We start from the raw sequence: 22642 nt of genomic DNA, 5'->3' as shown, positions 1-22642 counted from the left end.
CTGGGAGAACGTGTACAATAGCTCCGATAACCATTCTGTACAACTAGGGTGAGCAGAGAAGCATCGGGGAATGCACAACATCTTGAGGTGGATGAGTTACAACAGCATGTGACGATGCGGGTTCCGCTCCATGCTCCCATCGGCTGTTAGAGAGCCCTTGAACCCAACACCGTCGGTAATGTCACAGATGAGCTAGACAGCGAGGCAATAAACAATTGAGCAAGGGGATGATGTATTATATGTGCAAAGTGCTTTTATTCAAAGAACAATCAAAACAATCGGTGTTCTACTAAAGTGCTGTGCAGTTCATTCAAATGCCTTCATTAAATAAATAATCCATAAAATCAAACGTGAAGGTTAAAATCAATAAACAGAAAAAACTCTTCTAAAAACCACGAGGTAAAATGTCACAGGAAGTAATGTTAAAACCACAAGCACGGTGTCTTCTGCTTCCATGGCGGCTCCCCTGCTACGCCCATCTGGTCTGCTCTACAGGAGAGTCGCCTACCTGCCCTTCAACCTAGTCCAGTAGCCCTCCGTTCCTTGGCTTCGTTGGGCTCCCAACCGGACCAAGACTTTGGATCATTCCCCAGCGGCCAAGACACTCACACTGAGGCTACACCAGTCCAAAGCCTCATCGACTCCCGCTGCCTTCTACGGTCAAGTCGATTCCTCCACTGGTCACTCCAGCTACTTAGTTGCTCAGCTGGAGCGACCGCTTTCTCAGCCCCACTGAGCGTCGGCCAAACACTCCCCACGTGGGCTCTCTTCCCAGCTGCCTGCTTTCTCTAATACGAGCCTGCTCTCACTCGCTCTCCTTCCTCACACTGGCTTTCTCCACCTGCGTCCTGCTACCTCCCATTCTCTCTTTCCTTCCTTTTACTTCTTTTTTTCTAACCGGCTCGCGCTTATCTTTATATGCGGAGAGGACATTAGCCACAGGAACAATCACGGATGTGGGCAGTCTCTCACCTGTGCACTTAGGTGAGAAACACCAACACCACGGCTCGCTACAGTCACCACGCCCCCCTCGCAAAGCCGCGAGCGCTGCGATCGTTTATTTAAAACGAACTGGCCTTTGCTAGAGAGCTGTGGACCCATAACACCACACAGCAAAAGACCACATCAGGGTCTTTTTCAATTCAATTCCACCCGGGGGGGGGGGGTTAAACGTTAACATTATAAAAAGTTATTGTCTGTTTTTACCTGCATTATTATCACACTTTAATATTGTTTTTTGTATCAGTATGCTGCTGCTGGAGAATGTGAATTTCCCCTTGGGATTAATAAAGTATCTATCTCTGGTCAGCTAAGCGCTGATATCGGCGGCAGAGGTGGGCACAGACTCGCCAAAACTGGACAGCTGGAAAAACGCAGTCTGGTCTGATGCATCTCGATTTCTGCTGTGGCCCCAGGAGCATCACCCCCATGCACCCCACCAATACTTAGCTTGGTGATGTGATGGCATAGGCAATGTTTTCTTCGCACGCTTTGGGCCTTTTTAATACCCTGACCTATTTTATGGCCGTTGACTGTGTGCATCCCTTCATGGCCACCTCTTCTAGTGACTACAGCCAATGTGCCGATGCACCATGTTAAAAGCAAAAGTCCTCTCCAGCTCTGAACATGACCGTAAGTTCGGTGTTCTTCAGGGCCATTCCCAGGCAGCAGATCTGAATCCCAACAGTACACAAGGAAAACGAATCTGCAGTGCCGTCAACATGGGGCAGAATCTTAAAGGAACATTTCCAACATCCACGCTACAAAGGATTGAGGCTGTTTTGAGAGCAAAATGGTGGTCCTACTCCATATTGTGGAGCTAAGAATGTGTACATGGAGAGTATGTTATGTGCATAGTGTGCCCGGTCTGTAAATAGATATACTTTATTAATCCCAAGGGGAAATTCACATTCTCCAGCAGCAGCATACTGATAAAAAACAATATTAAATTAAAGATTGATAACAATGCAGGAAAAAACAGACAATAACTTTATATAATAACGTTTACCCCCCGGGTGGAATTGAAGAGTTGCATGGATTGGGGGAGGAACGATCTTCTCAGTCTGTCAGTAGAGCAGGACGGTGACAGCAGTCTGTCGCTGAAGCTGCTCTTCTGTCTGGAGATGACAATGCTTTTATATATACGTGGGGGGGGGGGGGGGGATAAATATTTGAAGTTTGCTTAGTGCTGAATTTTTATGGTAGTTTCATTTTAATGGAGAGAGAGAGAATATCAACCAAAAATCCAGAAAGAAAAACAGGACATAAGTTATAAATTGATTTGCATGTCATTGGGAGAGGGCGGCACGGTGGCACAGTGGGTAGCGCTGCTGCCTCGCAGTTGGGTGATCTGGGTTCACTTCCCGGGTCCTCCCTGCGTGGAGTTTGCATGTTCTCCCCGTGTCTGCGTGGGTTTCCTCCGGGCGCTCCGGTTTCCTCCCACAGTCCAAAGACATGCAGGTTAGGTGGATTGGAGATTCTAAATTGGCCTTGGTGTGTGTGTGTGTTTGTGTGTGTCCTGCGGTGGGTTGGCACCCTGCCCAGGATTGTTTCCTGCCTTGTGCCCTGTGTTGGCTGGGATTGGCTCCAGCAGACCCCCGTGACCCTGTGTTCGGAGTCAGCGGGTTGGAAAATGGATGGATGGATGTCATTGGGAGAAGTACAGTATTTGATCCCCTCCAACCCAGCCAGAATTCTACCTCACCGATTACAATCCATCAATTCCAGATACTCCTAATCTCAACTCATTGTGTGTATAAAGCCCACCTGGCCACAGACTCCATTTTTCCATTCCAATCTCTCAGCCACCATGGGCAACACCAAAGAGCTGTCAAAGGACGTCTGGGACAAGGCTGGAATGGGCTACAAAGCCATCAGCAAGAAGCTTGGTGAGAAGGTGACAACTGTTGGTGCAATTATTCGGAAATGGAAGGCCCTCACCTTACCTATCATCCATTCTCAAGATCTTGCCACATGGGGTGAGGAGGAGGATGATGGAAAAGGTGAGGGAGCAGCCCAAAACTACTTAATCTGAATGACCACCACAGTCAGCAAGAACACCAGTGGTAACACACTTTGCCATAATGGATTGAAATCTTGCAACGCCCGCAAGGTCCCCCTGCTCAAGGGTTGGTACACGTACAGGCCCAGATGTGCACTGCCAAACTTGAGACAGGCTTACATAATTGCCTGCAAAGCCCAACCAAAGGATAAGTGCCTGTGTGCGCTCATCCCTGTCATACCTAAAGATGGCACATCAAACATTTAGAAATAAAATGCATTTATCATTCCAACAGATGGTACACGACAAATATTAACAGTGCTTTCACAAATCTCATGCAACAGAGACACGGTGGACTGCAAACATCAACACTGACGTCTACAGTGATTACTTGCAATTTCAATCTGTCTTAGAGGGGTAATCAAAATAAAGTGTTAGGGTCAAAATCTCAAGAGGCATTGTGATCGTCCCAAGTTGCAGGAATGTTGCTGTGTGTCTTTTTACTAATAAGGGCTGCTATGAGGAGACATGTACTCCATTTGTTTTCACAGGCATTCTCCAATACTACCCTGATACTAGGCACTGTGTTGTCCCATTTTGATTTCAAAAGCATAACTTAAAATTTTATGAGCTCCAAATCTTGGGAGACAAAACTGAGTCCTGGTGCTTGTGAGGACAGGCAAAGACTTCGGTGCACCTCCACGACAGGATGACCACATGACACTTGGATTAGATTTATAAGGTCAGTAAAACAGCTGACCCTGATCAGTTATCATGACAGATCCACGTGCATCGAAGAAGAGGTGAAGATGCCAACTGGAAGACCGAACATCTGCCAATACCAGGTTGTATGGTGTGGACTGCCACATTTTGGTTCACTTTCACTTTGGCATACAAGATTATTTAACGTCAGTATTATAAATTAAACTGATAGCCCTAACATGAATGCTGGTCTCCTGCCATTGCTGTCAGATCAAAGGGCTCAATTTGGTAGGGCAGCCAACTCTAGAAACACTTGTGGTTGTTCCAAACTACTTCTATTTAAGAACTAAGGAGGGCACCGTGCTCTCGAGGACCTTCAGTGTTTCCGACATTAGCTTTTCAACGATCCGTAGCCCCCCCATCCCTTCAACCTCACGGCTTGGGTTTTGCTTACCCGTGTACCTTTCCCAAAAAGACTCCAAGCAATTCACTTGTTTGGAGTGCACAAAGTGCAGAAACATCTCACTGATCAATAGAGCGGGATACACCTGTGCCAAATTTGAAGTGTTAAGGTAAAGATTAGAACAATTGAGACGAGAACAGGCCATTCAATATACAGACCTACAAATGAGGGGGAGTGGTGGGACTTCAGAATCACAGGAAGGACTTTTATTACTTGAGTTATTGGTTGATGTATAATAGGCTGATAATTCAGGAATTAATGATTTAACAGCATTTTAGCCAAAAGCAAAATATACATTTGCTAGCTGAAAACAAAAGACAAGTGGATTAAGAGACACAAGAAATGCTAAGAGCTAAGAATGTGTGCATGGAGAGTATGTTATGAGCATAGTGTGCCCGGTCTGTAAATAGATAGATAGATAGATAGATACTTTATTAATCCCAAGGGGAAATTCACATACTCCAGCAGCAGCATACTGATAAAAAACAATATTAAAGAGTGATAACAATGCAGGAAAAAACAGACAATAACTTTGTATACTGATAAAAAACAATATTAAATTAAAGATTGATAACAATGCAGGAAAAAACAGACAATAACTTTATATAATAACGTTTACCCCCCGGGTGGAATTGAAGAGTTGCATGGATTGGGGGAGGAACGATCTTCTCAGTCTGTCAGTAGAGCAGGACGGTGACAGCAGTCTGTCGCTGAAGCTGCTCTTCTGTCTGGAGATGACAATGCTTTTATATATACGTGGGGGGGGGGGGGGGGGATAAATATTTGAAGTTTGCTTAGTGCTGAATTTTTATGGTAGTTTCATTTTAATGGAGAGAGAGAGAATATCAACCAAAAATCCAGAAAGAAAAACAGGACATAAGTTATAAATTGATTTGCATGTCATTGGGAGAGGGCGGCACGGTGGCACAGTGGGTAGCGCTGCTGCCTCGCAGTTGGGTGATCTGGGTTCACTTCCCGGGTCCTCCCTGCGTGGAGTTTGCATGTTCTCCCCGTGTCTGCGTGGGTTTCCTCCGGGCGCTCCGGTTTCCTCCCACAGTCCAAAGACATGCAGGTTAGGTGGATTGGAGATTCTAAATTGGCCTTGGTGTGTGTGTGTGTTTGTGTGTGTCCTGCGGTGGGTTGGCACCCTGCCCAGGATTGTTTCCTGCCTTGTGCCCTGTGTTGGCTGGGATTGGCTCCAGCAGACCCCCGTGACCCTGTGTTCGGAGTCAGCGGGTTGGAAAATGGATGGATGGATGTCATTGGGAGAAGTACAGTATTTGATCCCCTCCAACCCAGCCAGAATTCTACCTCACCGATTACAATCCATCAATTCCAGATACTCCTAATCTCAACTCATTGTGTGTATAAAGCCCACCTGGCCACAGACTCCATTTTTCCATTCCAATCTCTCAGCCACCATGGGCAACACCAAAGAGCTGTCAAAGGACGTCTGGGACAAGGCTGGAATGGGCTACAAAGCCATCAGCAAGAAGCTTGGTGAGAAGGTGACAACTGTTGGTGCAATTATTCGGAAATGGAAGGCCCTCACCTTACCTATCATCCATTCTCAAGATCTTGCCACATGGGGTGAGGAGGAGGATGATGGAAAAGGTGAGGGAGCAGCCCAAAACTACTTAATCTGAATGACCACCACAGTCAGCAAGAACACCAGTGGTAACACACTTTGCCATAATGGATTGAAATCTTGCAACGCCCGCAAGGTCCCCCTGCTCAAGGGTTGGTACACGTACAGGCCCAGATGTGCACTGCCAAACTTGAGACAGGCTTACATAATTGCCTGCAAAGCCCAACCAAAGGATAAGTGCCTGTGTGCGCTCATCCCTGTCATACCTAAAGATGGCACATCAAACATTTAGAAATAAAATGCATTTATCATTCCAACAGATGGTACACGACAAATATTAACAGTGCTTTCACAAATCTCATGCAACAGAGACACGGTGGACTGCAAACATCAACACTGACGTCTACAGTGATTACTTGCAATTTCAATCTGTCTTAGAGGGGTAATCAAAATAAAGTGTTAGGGTCAAAATCTCAAGAGGCATTGTGATCGTCCCAAGTTGCAGGAATGTTGCTGTGTGTCTTTTTACTAATAAGGGCTGCTATGAGGAGACATGTACTCCATTTGTTTTCACAGGCATTCTCCAATACTACCCTGATACTAGGCACTGTGTTGTCCCATTTTGATTTCAAAAGCATAACTTAAAATTTTATGAGCTCCAAATCTTGGGAGACAAAACTGAGTCCTGGTGCTTGTGAGGACAGGCAAAGACTTCGGTGCACCTCCACGACAGGATGACCACATGACACTTGGATTAGATTTATAAGGTCAGTAAAACAGCTGACCCTGATCAGTTATCATGACAGATCCACGTGCATCGAAGAAGAGGTGAAGATGCCAACTGGAAGACCGAACATCTGCCAATACCAGGTTGTATGGTGTGGACTGCCACATTTTGGTTCACTTTCACTTTGGCATACAAGATTATTTAACGTCAGTATTATAAATTAAACTGATAGCCCTAACATGAATGCTGGTCTCCTGCCATTGCTGTCAGATCAAAGGGCTCAATTTGGTAGGGCAGCCAACTCTAGAAACACTTGTGGTTGTTCCAAACTACTTCTATTTAAGAACTAAGGAGGGCACCGTGCTCTCGAGGACCTTCAGTGTTTCCGACATTAGCTTTTCAACGATCCGTAGCCCCCCCATCCCTTCAACCTCACGGCTTGGGTTTTGCTTACCCGTGTACCTTTCCCAAAAAGACTCCAAGCAATTCACTTGTTTGGAGTGCACAAAGTGCAGAAACATCTCACTGATCAATAGAGCGGGATACACCTGTGCCAAATTTGAAGTGTTAAGGTAAAGATTAGAACAATTGAGACGAGAACAGGCCATTCAATATACAGACCTACAAATGAGGGGGAGTGGTGGGACTTCAGAATCACAGGAAGGACTTTTATTACTTGAGTTATTGGTTGATGTATAATAGGCTGATAATTCAGGAATTAATGATTTAACAGCATTTTAGCCAAAAGCAAAATATACATTTGCTAGCTGAAAACAAAAGACAAGTGGATTAAGAGACACAAGAAATGCTAAGAGCTAAGAATGTGTGCATGGAGAGTATGTTATGAGCATAGTGTGCCCGGTCTGTAAATAGATAGATAGATAGATAGATACTTTATTAATCCCAAGGGGAAATTCACATACTCCAGCAGCAGCATACTGATAAAAAACAATATTAAAGAGTGATAACAATGCAGGAAAAAACAGACAATAACTTTGTATACTGATAAAAAACAATATTAAATTAAAGATTGATAACAATGCAGGAAAAAACAGACAATAACTTTGTATAATGTTAACGTTTACCCCCCGGGTTGAATTGAAGAGTTGCATAGATTGGGGGAGGAACGATCTTCTCAGTCTGTCAGTGGAGCAGGATGGTGACAGCAGTCTGTCACTGAAGCTGCTCCTCTGTCTGGAGATGACAATGCTTTTGTATATACAGTGGGGGGGGGTGTTTTACATTGGACTTTTTCACAATATTGGTCATCCATCAATCCTGTTTATGAGAATCTCTTCTGTACTTTCCAAGAAAACAGGATTGTTTTTCTTGCCCCACATGAGGTTAGCCATGAAACAAACAAAAAAAAAAAAAAAATTGGGGTGGGGTATCCCTTTAATATTAAAACAACCAAATTAACAATACAAATTACTAATAAAAAAATCTTACTTGGTTACCCTAGTCAGGCACAGGGCTCATTTATACTTCACGCTCAGAACGCGTACGCATCACGGCTGCCACGCGTTCATTTGACGCGTCCTCTTAGCAGGTCTTCAGAAATTAATGCGCCGGTTCGAAGTGGTGAAGCAAAATGCCGACGTACAGATGCATTCGTGGTGCTTTTATATTCAAGCGTTGGCATATTCCCAATCGTAATGACACGATACATTTTAAAAGTCTCACATACCGTCTTTTTTTCTTGGGGGCTTCCTGCGGTACTGACAGCAGCGGCAAACAGCAATAGATTGCCACACTGAAAACATTAAATGTCTGATATTCCAACTCTCTGCACATTTAGAATCCTTAGATTTATGCTTGATAAGGAAACGCGTCTATTTAAACGTTTCGACGTGAACTTTAAAGGCATGTTGGAGAAATTAGTGGAACACATTGAAGAAACTAATTCCAAACTGAAAAGGCTTGATGATCATATTAATGACGTTTCAGATCAGCTGGAAGACGTTAAGCAGGGACTCACGGCTCGAGTGGAAACAGCGGACCAACTGGCATCTAACGCCGATGAAAAAGCCACAGCTGCGAACTCGGAATGCAAAAAACTTGGAGACAGACTTGCAGCCCTGGAGGACGGGTGCAGAAGAAATAATATAAGAATTGAGGGTATACCTGAGAAACGAGAAAGCTCAAGCCCAGTGAAATTTGCAGTAGAATTACTGTCTAAAATAATTGGAGATGACTTTAAACTTGACAATGAGATAGCCACGGCTTATCGCACAAAGATACCAAGCGCCTTTAAACCTAGGTCTTTTATTGTCCGCTTCGAGCGACTAAGATGTAAGCTTGATGTGATGGCACTTCTCAGACACAAGCAAGAGATTATATTCGAAAATAATCTTATTCGTATTTTTCCCGACTTCTCACCATCAACAGCTGCAAAACGCAGATCCTACATCGACATTAAAAAGATTCTACGGGAAGCCGATATCAAATACAGCCTATTGTATCCTGCCAAACTGAAAGTGGAAGTTCAAGATCGACATTATATTTTCTTCAGCAAAGAAGAAGCTGAAAAAGAATTAAAGAAGCTGTTTCCGACACTTTTTTGAAAGTTAATTAAAATTAAAGAGCCGTATTCTATCAAGGCACGGGAAGGACCTATGATCTGATCGCTGGATCCATGTTTAAAGAGACTGGTATTATAATTATACATCCCTTATTTTCTTTTTTTTTTTTTTTTTTCTTTTCTTTTTATCTGGACTTTATATGTTTATGTTTTAATTAGAGTTATAGAGTTATAGACGTGAGTGTGAAAATGTGGAAGTGATTAAAGTAGGATTCGTTTTATTTATTATTTTTTCTTTTTATTATTATTTATTTATTTAATTTTTTTTATTTTTTTATTTTACTATACCTTAAAGTAGACTGTTTAACTTCATACCCTTGGTTTATTGCTTGTTCTACTATTTATATAATTACCATTATACTATTACAGTAGGAATTACCAGGTTTATCCTAGACTAGTTTTTAAAATCATTCCCAGGGTTGTTTTTTTTTTTTTTTTTTTTTTTAATCTTAATATCTTAACTTAAAAGCGCTGAAGATTATTTCAAGCTTAAATATTGTTAATGAGAACATTTTCGGCAGATAGTATTAAGGATTTAACTGTAAAAGATATCTCTGTTTTAATTCTGTAACGCCGCTGCAGGGTGGGGTTTGTTTTGTTTTGGACGTGCTCTGTCTCTTCGTATGTTAGAGGACTGGAACATCGCGAAGTGGGGTCTAGCCTCATGTGGGGAGGCAAAATGGGGGGGTGGGGGGATAAAGGGGGGAGAGAAGGAGAGCAGGTTATATCTAATCTATTCTTGTAATCCTTATAATTATAAATATCAATGCAACAACAGGCTAAAATGCAACAACTCCTGGGGAATCTTGAAACTAAGATTAAAACTGCCATATTACCAATTAAAACTATAAATGACATTAAAAACTCAGAATCAATGTCTCCATGATGGGACAGTTAACTTTGTGAGCTGGAATGTTAAAGGCCTGAATCACGAATTAAAGAGAAAGAAAGTATGCTCTCACCTAACAGGCTTAAACGCTAAAATAGTATTTCTACAGGAGACCCACTTACTAACCAAGGATCAGTTCAGATTACAAAAAGACTGGACTGGCCAAATGTTCCATTCTAGCTTTATAAAGAAAACTAGAGGGGTGGGAATTCTCATACATAGAACAGTTCTATTTGTAGCATCAGAGGTAGTGTCGGACCTTGAAGGGAGATATGTGATGGTCATGGGCAACTTATATAACAGTAAAATGATTTTGATAAATGTTTATGCACCCAATGTTGATGATAAGGAATTCATGCAAAATCTATTTGCATCCATTCCCAATGTGAACACTCATAAAATTATAATGGCTGGGGACTTTAATTGTGTTTTAAATCCACTCTTAGATAGGACTCCTGTGACAGGGGGGACGACGTCTAATACTGCAAAGATAATTACACAGTTTTTAAATGATCACAACTTATCAGACCCCTGGAGGTTTCTTAACCCAAACTCAAGAACATATTCGTTCTACTCACCAGTGCATTATAGCTACTCAAGAATTGATTATTTTTTTATAGATAATAATTTCCTGCCTACAATTAAATCATGCAAATATGACACAATTGTTATCTCTGACCATGCCCCTCTAGTCTTGGAGCTAAAATCAATAAGCCCCTCATACTCACCTCGCAGATGGCGTCTTAACCCTCTTTTACTGGCAGACGAGAACTGCACAGAATTTATATCCAAACAAATCAGTTTCTTCCTAGAGACAAACACGTCCACAGAGGTTTCTGCAGGAACACTCTGGGAAACTCTAAAGGCCTTCTTAAGAGGCCAGATTATTTCATATCTTTCCCATAGAAATAAATTAGAAACCAAGAAAGTGTCAGAGCTAAGAAATGAAATTACTAGAATAGATGAAGAACAAGCCAGGCGTCCAAGTGAAGCTCTCCACAGGAAAAGGCAGGCCCTGCATACAGAACTTAACATCTTAACAACTAAAGAAACTGAACAACTTATTTATAAGTCTAGACAGCATTACTATGAACACGGAGAAAAAGCTAATAAGCTTTTAGCTCAACAAATTCATAAACAAGAAGTTCACAATGCAATACCAGTAATCACCAACAAGAATGGAGAAGAAATCATCGACCATAATAAAATAATGCACACATTTAGAGATTACTATAAGTCTTTATATTCCACTGAGCCCAAAGAAGACAACATGCAATCTAATGCATTTCTGGATAATTTACAAATACCACAAATAGATGCTTTAAGTGCTGAGGAACTGGATAAACCTCTAACGCTAACAGAATTACTAGACGCTATAAAGTCACTACAAAGCGGGAAATCATCAGGCCCTGATGGTTACCCCGTAGAGTTTTATAAGAAATTCTCCACTCAGCTAGCTCCACTCTTATTGGTAACATTTACAGAAGCTAAAGACCACCAAATACTACCTCAAACATTTCGACAAGCATTAATCACCGTCTTCCTAAACAAAATAAGGACTTGTTACAATGCGCATCATATAGACCAATTTCACTCCTGAATAATGATGTTAAGATACTCTCAAAAATCCTAGCTAGAAGGATGGAGAAAGTGCTGCCCTCGGTAATATCACAAGATCAAACTGGATTTATTAAAGGCCGACATCTATCTTCAAATCTCCGACGCTTGTTTAATGTTATATATTCACCAGCAAAATCAAACACCCCAGAGATATTACTATCATTAGACGCAGAAAAGGCATTTGACATGATCGAATGGAATTACCTTTTCACTGCACTGGAGAAATTTGGGTTTGGCCTGAATATTTGTGCTTGGATCAAACTACTGTATACCAGTCCAGAAGCTTCAGTTTGTATTAATAAAATTTGCTCAGACTACTGTAAACTAGAACGTGGTACCAGACAAGGATGTCCCTTGTCGCCACTGTTGTTTGCAATCGCTATTGAACCACTGGCGGTTCACTGTCGAAATTCTTATCAGATAAAGGGGATTGTCAGAGAAGGACTGGAACAGAAAATTTCTCTATATGCAGATGATATGGTCTTATATATATCGGACCCAGAAAACACTGTCCCTGCTGTTTTAACAGCACTAACAGAATTTCAAAAGATATCTGGTCTTAGAATTAATCTGAATAAAAGTATACTCTTTCCAGTGAACTCACAAGCATATAATATTAGATTAGACACCCTACCTTTTACCATAGCAGATCAGTTTAAATACCTAGGGGTAAATATCACAAGTAAACATAAAGCTCTTTATCAACAAAATTTTGGTGTCTGTATGGAAAAAATTAAGCAAGACTTGCATAGATGGTCAACCCTTCATCTCACTCTAGCCGGAAGAATTAACATTGTTAAGATGAATATCCTTCCTAAACTTCTCTTTTTATTTCAAAACATTTCAATATATATCAATAAATCGTTTTTTAAACAGTTAGATTCAATAATAACCTCATTCATTTGGAACTCAAAACACCCACGTATCTGAAGAGCGACCCTACAAAGACCTCAGGCAGAAGGTGGCATGGCTTTACCTAATTTTCAGTTTTATTACTGGGCAGCAAACATACAAGCCATAAAAACCTGGACACAAATAAATGCACATACACAGGCTTGGTCTGCAATAGAAGTAAAATCCTGTAGTAATTCTTTATATTCCCTGCTCTGCTCTCCAATAAATGAAAGTTATCGCAAATATACTAATAACCCAATTGTGCTTTACTCACTCAGAATATGGAACCAAATTAGGAAGCATTTTAAGATGGAAAATCTTTTATCAGTGGCACCTCTGCAAGGGAACCACCTCTTTCAACCTTCGCAAGTATATCCAGTTTTTAATACCTGGAAAAGTTTTGGGATTAAAATGCTCAGAGATCTTTATATAGACAACATATTTACATCTTTTGAACAATTACGTTCAAAATTTAACCTCCCAGCTACACATTTCTTTTACTATCTTCAAATTAGAAATTTTGTTAAACAGAAATTGCCCGACTTCCCCCACCTTGCACCCTCCACAATGCTGGAAAAAATACTGCTCAATTCCGAGGAAACAAATACTATTTCCGCAATATATAAAATCTTATTAGAGTCCCTACCTTTCAAAGACCCAAGAGGACATTGGGAAGAAGATCTCTTAATCAATATATCAGAAAAGGAGTGGAAGGTAGCAAAGCAGAGAATTCACTCGAGTTCTATATGCGCAAAGCATAGAATTATTCAACTAAAAATTATATATCGAGCTCATCTGTCCAAAATGTTTCCAGGCCAGGATCCAACCTGCGAGCGCTGCAACCAAGCTCCTGCCTCACTGGGTCACATGTTCTGGGCCTGCACCAAACTAACATCATTTTGGACAAAAATTTTTAAGTGCCTCTCAGACAGCCTTGGGGTCACAATCCCTCCTAACCCATTAACAGCTGTGTTTGGTGTCCTTCCAGATGGACTTGAATTGGAGAAGGACAAACAAACGGTGATTGCATTCACTACACTCTTGGCACGCAGACTTATTTTGTTAAATTGGAAGAATCCTAATTCTCCTCTTATAAGTCAGTGGGAAACTGATGTTTTATATTATTTGAAATTGGAAAAAATCAAATTTTCAGTTAGAGGATCTGTACAAAATTTTTTCAAAACATGGCAGGATTTAATCAATATTATTTTAGAATAGGAGAAATAACTATTATTGCATTTAACTCCCTTCTCCATCTCTTATTTATATAGATATTTACTTCTCCCCTTCTTTTGTCTAATGTTGCCTTATTAAAAAGCTTAAAGAAATTTTCCTTTAGCTAAGCTCTCCTTCTCAGGGGTGGGGTTTGATTTGTTTTCAAATTTGTTGGGTTATAAATTGATCTGTTTGTATGGAATGATTACAATGAAAATTAATAAAATAAAAATATTAAAGATTTATGCTTGATATCACTTTCATGATAAAATGCATCGAAGTATGTATGTTACATTTTACAGATAAATTGGTAATTTCGTTTAAATAATGAATACTGTTAATAATGACAGACATGGGGTTGACACGGTGGCGGAGCGTTAGCGCTGCTGTCTTGCAGGGAGACACGTCGCTGATTTTCCCTGCCTGGAGTTTACATGTTTTTCCTACTGGGTTGCCACAGTGGGCTCCGGTTTCCTTCCAAACATATGTAGATTTGGTGACACTAAAGTGACGCCAGCGTGTATGTGTGTGCTTGTATTCACCTTGCGATGAGCTGATGCCTCGTCCAGGGATTGTTTTAAGTCTCGTGCCCAATGCTAGCTGAAATGGACAAATCCCTGGACTGATGGATTTACTCATTACACATTGGAGATATTGCGGTAAGGTGTCATCGGAGTTTAATGGCTGTTCCAGGCAATTCACAACACCTGTTCTCCCCGTGATAATATCTTGCACTGCCACCTGGTGGATTCCTCCAGATTTATGTAAAGTACACACACAAGTATTAACAGTATAACGCTTGCGTAGCAGGAGCCTCCGCTCCAGCATGCGTCGCGTCGTGTGAAGTATAAATCAGGCCTAATGGTGTATGGTCATTGGTATAAAGGAGCCCCAGTGGCATTTCTTGAGACACTGCAGAGATGGTATGTGCAGAATTGTTCAGCAAATGGCCATCAGTCTCTCCTCCACTTCTTCTTACAGCAAATCCAGAGGGCTTCCTCTAACCGAGCCTGCCTGTTTAAATTAGCTTGTAGATTTGGTAGCATCTCTTGAAGTGATGTTACCGGCCCAGTACACCATAGTGTCCATGACAGGGTTATAGAATACATAAAGGATGTCATTACTCACGTTAAAAGAATGCAGTCTCCTAAGGGGGTATAAAAAAACAAAGTTGCTGTGTTATGAGGACTACTGGCCAACCTGTCACTGCTGTGGACTCCCACACTCACCTGACCTCAATCCAATAGAACATTATGTTTTGGTCCATCCGACGCCGTCAGGTTGCACCTCAGACTGTCCAGGAGCTCAGTGATGCCCTGGTCCAGATCTAGGAGAAGATGCTAATTGCTGTTTATTAATTGTACTGCTTTAACTCTCATTTCTCTTGCCATATAAGGCTCAGACCCCTTCATTATCAGGCAGTCACTTACTTTTCCACTTAGTCCTGAACAGGGTCACGGCGTCATGGCTGGCTGTCTGCTGGAGTCTATCCCAACTAGCACTGGGTGCAAGGCAGGAACAAACCCTGGGCAGGGCACCAGTCCATCTCAGTGTGAACACACACACACCCCAACCGCACCATGGAGGCAAGTCTGGACTGCGAATTTACCTAACCTGCATGTCTTTAGATCGTAGGAGGAAACCGGAGCACCAGGAGAAAACCCACAAAGACTGCCAGGCAGCAGCCATTGACTGCTTTTTTATTACTCCATCCATCCATCCATTTTCCAACCCGCTGAATCCAAACACAGGGTCACGGGGGTCTGCCGGAGCCAATCCCAGCCAACACAGGGCACAAGGCAGGAACCAATCCTGGGCAGGGTGCCAACCCACCGCAGTTTTTTATTACTCTTTAATGTAATATTGTTTTTTATCAATATGCTGCTGCTGGAATATGTGAATTTCCCCTTGGGATTAATAAAGTATCTATCTATCTTGACGCTGGGCTAACGTTCATGTAAAAATTAAGCACTTTAGAGAATAGAGTCTTAAGAGAACAACGCAGTTACAACGAAAGGAAAATAAGTCAGTTAACAGCAGAAATTGGTCACCGATTAAAAAAAGGGGTTAGTTACGGCGACCCCTCATTGCTGGAATTGGACAACCGTGGTCCCCCTGGCTTGATTTCATTACAAAACATTAATAAACTTTGTTCCTTTGAGATACAAAATGGGTTAGCAATAAGCCATCAACTGTATTTGTGTCTCTCTCTTCGGTAAATTTAAAACGATAGTGTAATTAAATGCATTATTTAATCTTAAATTACTACTAAAACTTACATTTCCAATGAATTTACTTTCACGAAGGCGACGTACAGCGCCGTTGAACTCGGTCGGTGTAGAAAAGCGGGAGTGACGTCATCGCCACGCCCAAAAGCGAGAGATTACAGTTTCTCCGCCCCGCTGGGAGTTAAAAGAAAAAAAAAGACAATATCACGTGACACAGAGTCCCATACGCCGGAAGTCAGGGGGCGGGAGTAAAACAAAAATGTTAAAAAAAAAAAAAAAAAAAAAAAAAAGCGTCCGAGTGGCGCGCGAGTCGCCGCGCGTCTCCTGTGTGTCCAAATGGTCGCCTAGCGTGTTGGCCCCGCGTCTTCGTTTCTTACAGATTCGTCACTCCGCTCGCACTTCTCTTCACAACAATAGGTCTCTTATCCGCCCAAAGAGGGAGCATGCCTCGGAGAAAGGTACGCTTGGTTGCCATTGCATTTCCCGACGCGTCTTTTTTAAAAAAAATCGGTTTGGTGTTGTTCAGTGTCATTTCATTTCCTTTGAAAATGGTTGCAGATGTAAGCTTGATTTGGAATGAAATGATCAAATATTATGGGAGAAACGGGGAAGGTTATCTTACATTTCCAAGTACATTTTACAAGGACGACATTTGCATTTTTCTAAGCATTAACATTCGCAGAAGTCCCCATGCATCTTTGTTTGAGGAGAAGGGAGTGGGGTCCGCTCCCATTTGACTCCGCTGCACGCTTGTTTTCTCCACGGCTGTAGAATATGCGAGAAGCCGAGGCTGCAGCTCGGGCCTGGACTTTGCAAAACAAGTCGTTTCGGCTATTGGAGGACAGATGGCTTTGGCCGATTCTCATTGGCTAAGACGTCTTGTCCATCTTATTGCTCACCCCCTTCTCGCCTCTCTTGTGTTGCCGTGGCTCTGCGATTGGCGCCTGTGGATGGGGGCGTGGTAACGTAATAGGGAGGTGGACTGGTAAGCGGCGGCGGTGTGTACCTCCATGTGTGCAAACTGATTGGACTAATGTGGTGTCGCTCATAGATTGACCTGTTTGTTCCCGCCTATTCTTGTGTTTCTTAGCCAATGAGTGGCCAGTTTATATTCCCCCAGCTGCCCTTGCGGAATTCTGCGGAAGATGTTTTCTAGTTGTCGTGTGTTTGTTTTGTTTTAGTTTAGTTCAGTTCTTGCAGTGCGGACATTCAGGATATAAAGGCAGCACGTTTGCTGTTATTTTTTGCTTGCTGAATTTAGATTCGTGTATGTAATGATTAATTCGCTGCAGAAGGTAAATATTACTGCCTGTGCCCGTGTTTTAAATATTATTGGTTCAAGTGTTGTTTATTGTGACCGTAAGTTTGTGTTCTTGACCATAATCGATTGTTGTTACGATCGATAATTAATATCGACATAAGCTGTGATAGTTAATAAATTTGGTGTTATGTTTGGCTAGTAGTATCAAAGAAACTAAGATGTAAACCACGGTTGCTGGTTGAATTGTCAAGTCCAGTAAAATGGCATTATTGTCATACCGTCCATACAACATACAGTAGCACGAAATATCGCTCTCCAAGACCACGGTGCGACATATTTATAAACACAGGACAAGATCAAGGCAAGTGAAGAACTATAATGTAAATTAATAAATAATTGAATGTTAAGTGTAGATTAAAAGAGGTTGACATAAATAACAACTAAAAATAAAATCGGCAGTAGTAACAAATGTGACAAAAGTAATGCATATAAATAAACTAGTAGCTGATCAGAACGGAGTGGGGCAGCACAGAGTTGAGTCCGAGGGGTTGAAGATGTTATAACAACATTTATTTATGTTTCACATCATGGCTGGGATTGGCTCCAGCAGACCCCCGTGACCCTGTGTTTGGATTCAGCGGGTTGGAAAATGGATGGATGGATCTTCATGCAAATAACGTAGCTCAGAGTGGTTTACAAATGTCAAAGAGAAAGTTAACGAGAAACGAAAAAATAAGATTACAGAAAAATAATTGATAATTAATAAAAGAAAAAATGCATACGATCCTGTAAAACATAGATGCATAAATAGTTGAAATATCTGTAAAGATGAGTTTGATAATAATTTCATATTGTTGGGATGACAGAAAAAACAAACTCCAGTTAAACTGGGGGGGGGGGGGGGGGGACAAAAACTTGAGGTGCTCCATGGCCAAAAGAACTCCCAGCCCCCAGTGGGCATTCTTTCAAACATGTATGTGCTTAAAGGCCTTCTTTATTGTTTCCAGTCCTCCTCTAAGAGGATTTGATGCAGCCAGTGTTGTGGACAGCTGCAAGGTCTGGCAGAACTGGTTTGGATGCTACAGAAACTTATGCCAGATTCAAGTGGGACAAGGTTTGGCATTGCAGATGTGGCACTTAATGAAGATGTCTTTAATGGAAGGCAGAGAGGTCCCAGTGATCTTTTCTGCTATGTGCGGTAGGTCCTTGTGGTCAGAGACACTGCAATTCTTAAACCAGACGGTGATGTAGCTGGTCAGAATGCTCTTGATGGTATCCCTGCAAAACAAGAGGTGAAAATAAGGTCAGGTAGTCTTGCTGTCCTCAGCTGCCGAAGTGGAGACGTTGCTGCACCTTCTTCGCTATGGAGGTGGTGTTTATTGGCCTTGTTGCAGACCAAGGAATTTGGTGCTATTGACCAGTTGAGGCAAACATGCAGTAAGGTTTATGGTTTGGTACCAGACAGATTTGTCACATGTTGATCGAGTTTGCAAGAAAACATTTCACTCTACTGCATTGTAACAATAAGTGTATATTCAGGGTGATTCAAAAAGATTAATCTGATTTCAAAGTGCCTTATTTTTACAACCGTGAGGCGCCTAGGAACCAATCACATACCAATTGAAAGAGAGGGTTCATAGAGTTTCTGACTGTCACCAAAAGCAGGATGGAGTGCCACCTCATTGGTACCAGGAAGTTCAAGTGTTTCTCAACAACGAGCTCCCTCATTGCTGGATTGGCTGTAAAGGAGCCCATGATTTGGCACTTCACGTCTGGTCCCCAAGATCACCAGATCTCCCACTGTGTGACTTTTATTTTTTGTGAGGGTACGTTAAGAATTCTCCCAACAGCACTGGATGATCTCCGAAATCGCTTTGAAAGAGCCGGGAGTACAGTGACCCCCGACGTGCTCAATCGAGTTTGGGATGAATTTGACTATCACGTTGATGTTGTCAGGACAGCTGGAGGAGGAGGTCATATTGGGTTCTTGTAAAATTAAATAATCTTTATGCTCACCTAAACTATTTTACAATTTACTGCATTGTTCTGTGATGATTTAAATCATTTTGAAATTGGATGAATCATTTTGAATCACCCGATAGATAGATAGATACTTTATTAATCCCAAGGGGAAATTTACATACTCCAGCAGAACCTTACTGGTACAAAAAACAATATTAAATTAAAGATTGATAATAGTGCAGGTAAAAACAGACAATAACTTTGTACAATTTTAATGTTTACACCCCTGGGTGGAATTGAAGAGTCGCATAGTTTGGGGGAGGAAGGATCTCCTCAGTCTGTCAGTGGAGTAGGACGGTGACAGCAGTCTGTTGCTGAAGCTGCTCCTCTGTCTGGAGATGATCCTGTTTAGTGGATTCTCCATAATTGATAGGAGCCTGCTCTGCGCCCGTCGCTCTGCCACAGATGTCAAACTGTCCAGCTCCATGCCAACAATAGAGCCTGCCTTCCTCACCAGTTTGTCCAGGCGTGAGGCGTCTTTCTTCTTAATGCTGCCTCCCCAGCACATCACCGTGTAGAAGAGGGTGCTCGCCACAGCCGTCTGATAGAACATCTGCAGCATCTTATTGCAGATGTTGAAGGACGCCAGCCTTCTAAGGAAGTATAGTCGGTTCTGTCCTCTCTTACACAGAGCATCATAATGGCAGTCCAGTCCAGTTTATCATCCAGCTGCACTCCCAGGTATTTATAGGTCTGCACCCTCTGCACAGTCACCTCTGATGATCATGGGGTCTATGAGGGGTCTGGGCCTCCTAAAATCCACCACCAGCTCCTTGGTTTTGCTGGAGTTCAGGTATAGGTGGTTTGAGTTGCACCATTTAACAAAGTCTTTGATTAGGTTCCTATACTCCTCCTCCTGCCCACTCCTGATGCAGCCCACGATACCAGTGTCGTCGGCAAACTTTTTCACGTGGCAGGACTCCGAGTTGTATTGGAAGTCTGATGTATATAGGCTGAACAGGACCGGAGAAAGTACAGTCCCTTGTGGCGCTCCTGTGTTGCTGACCACAATGTCAGACCTGCAGTTCCCAAGACGTACATACTGAGGTCTGTCTTTAAGATAGTCCACGATCCATGCCACTAGGTATGAGTCTACTCCCATCTCTGTCAGCTTGTCCCTGAGGAGCAGAGGTTGGATTGTGTTGATTATGTTATTTCATTAAAGTCATTTTTTGGATTGAATTACTATGCGTGATTACAAGTCAGAAGGCATTTTAAGGGGTTACATGTTAATAATGTATGGTGTTGATTTTTTAGAATTGGCGTAAGAATAAAAGATTAAGCTGCTTGGCACAAATTTCACTTTAAATATTTAGTGGATGAAGTGAAAGAGTTTTGTTTGGACTCATTTCCTGCTCTTTGGCAGTTCATTTATTGAAATTTACCACTGCCAGGCTGTGCTGACGTCTTCAGCAATTCACAGGACAAACCACCTTAACTCTTTTTGCTTCTTTTCAAGCGGAATGCCGGAAGCAGTTCTGATGGGACTGAAGATTCTGACTTCTCTGCTGACCTGGAGCACACTGACAGTTCAGAGAGTGACGTCAACACCCGGAAAAAGACTCGTCTTACCCGAGCCTCTGTGCGTCTCAGCCAGAGCTCACAAGGTTAGGGACATTTAAGATATGCTTTTTATGTATCTGCTATTGGTAATTTCTCTTTTGTTTCATGGTGAGGTATGGGTGGACACAATAAAAGATGCTAAATTCCTATTTGATTTTGTAGAAATGGTTATAGTTAAACAGTTGTAGTTATTCTGATTGGAATATTGTTTAGGAATTCCTATTGGGCAATTTAGTTTCTTTGCAAATGTTATTCAGAGCCACTGTTTGATGACTGGGGCAGCACAAAGTTTTGATTTGATTGCCGTATTATTACTAAATAAAAAAAAAAATAAAACAATATTTTCCAGAGCATAGGTATTTTGCAAACTAATTTAGCATGTTACATTTAATTTTAACATTTTGATAGACTACTGCTCTGTTAATTTAATGAATACACATTTCCATTATAAGGTCACTGAGAACTGAGCATGAGGCAGGAACTACTAACCTTGGATGAGCTGTCGGTCTCTCAGAGCCACAATTATTCATTTTTGGGGCAAATTAAGGTCATGTTTAGTTTTAAATGTTTTGTATGATTTGCAGTGCTTTCATGTGCCATTTACACCATTGGGGCAACGTGCTTTGATTACAGGAAACAAAACTGTGACATGTTTTTCTCACTGAGTACTAAATCCCTTTTTAAACCCTTAGAGGAACTGCAGAAAAAGATTTGTATAAATTAAATATTTATGTGACTCATCAAGTTGCAGATTTCTAAATTTAATTGTCTTGCAGTGCATTGAATTCTATACCAATGTCTGAATTTGATGGCATCAAGAGGAGTTTTTTCACTTTTTAATTTTATTAGCATAGGACCAAATCTTTCTGCCTTTCTAAGCATTTGGTGTCCATTTTCATTTGCTCTCTCTGTAGAAAGGCATACAGTGATGTTGAAGGTGCAAGATTTGGTGTTTTTTGATGTTCTTAGAAATAAGTGTCAATTCATCCAACAATCGAAAGGAGAAATTCTACCACTCCTGTCCATATTAATTGGCAGCATATGAGAGTGTAGGCCTTGGGTATGCAGCTTTGACACTTAAGGATAAAAGGTTTAACTGAACAAGAGACGATAGCTGGAAGATAGCACATCTGATTGAAATGAATAATTGTGCAATGACAAAATCAGTTAGAAAGGTGTAAATCAGAATGTGTACCATCCCAAAGAGATGCTTTGAGGACCTTTGAGTTTATACCTGTGGATTGTGGTCATCAGTCCAGTCCATCTCTTTGTCTCTAGTACTCTATGGATTGATGTTCAATTTATAGGAGTTTTAATGCTTTGTTCACTTTTGAATGTAGTGGGACTCCAATTATTTGACAAAATATAACATTGCTAATTTAAATACATTTGCTAAATCATGCATTGTAAGAAATGGCAGTGTAGAATAGTCATGGAAAATATTGTCTAGCAGCCACAGACTTGTAAAAGCCCCATTGCAGACTGAAAAATGGCAATGTGAAAAGCACCACTGTACCCAGGTGTGTGGTGGTGGTGGTGGCGGCGGCGGTGGTGTCTTTCTTTCATGTTGCTAATTTATTGTCTTGTTTTGGCTGTGAATACATCTGTTAGGAATGTTAAATGCCAACAACCTGTGCTTAATTGTAGATGGAAATATTAAGTTGTAATTAGGAACATAAATCGGCAAAAAATCTATTTGCTAACAATCCTTTTATTGATATGTCCAGTTTTTTCACATAAGTGTCTTATGAGCAGGAGTCGGCAACCTTAATGGAAGTGGCTTTCAAACTTTGTCCTGTGGACCCCTTGCATCTTCAAGGTGTTTCTTTCTTCTTTCAGTTCATGCAGTTAACGCACATCATTTAACTGGTCAACGTCTCCAGCTCCC

General features: G+C 41.6%; 1 protein-coding gene and 1 long non-coding RNA gene across 7 annotated transcripts in view; one reads left to right on the top strand and one right to left on the bottom strand.

Moving 5' to 3' along the window:
* The window catches only part of LOC127530168 (uncharacterized), a 556902-nt gene that overhangs the window by 363467 nt on the left and 170793 nt on the right, over nucleotides 1-22642 (bottom strand). The window lies entirely within an intron of this gene.
* Nucleotides 16157-22642, top strand: part of kat7b (K(lysine) acetyltransferase 7b) — a 50160-nt gene continuing 43674 nt past the window's right edge. For 2 of the 6 annotated variants that reach the window (XM_051936397.1, XM_028818722.2), the window contains exons 1-2: nucleotides 16158-16366; nucleotides 20651-20798. In XM_051936397.1, the coding sequence (XP_051792357.1) occupies nucleotides 16352-16366; nucleotides 20651-20798 (163 nt within the window). In that variant the 5' untranslated portion in view covers nucleotides 16158-16351. Of the gene's footprint in view, nucleotides 16367-16630; nucleotides 17204-20650; nucleotides 20799-22642 lie in introns of those variants that run through there. The other 4 variants (XM_051936399.1, XM_051936398.1, XM_051936396.1 and 1 more) reach the window with 4 other exon arrangements.

The sequence above is a fragment of the Erpetoichthys calabaricus genome, chromosome 14 (assembly GCF_900747795.2).
Source record: "Erpetoichthys calabaricus chromosome 14, fErpCal1.3, whole genome shotgun sequence".
Taxonomy (NCBI): domain Eukaryota; kingdom Metazoa; phylum Chordata; class Cladistia; order Polypteriformes; family Polypteridae; genus Erpetoichthys; species Erpetoichthys calabaricus.
Note: the sequence above shows the minus strand (reverse complement) of the source record. Positions and strands in the feature narration are given on the sequence as shown.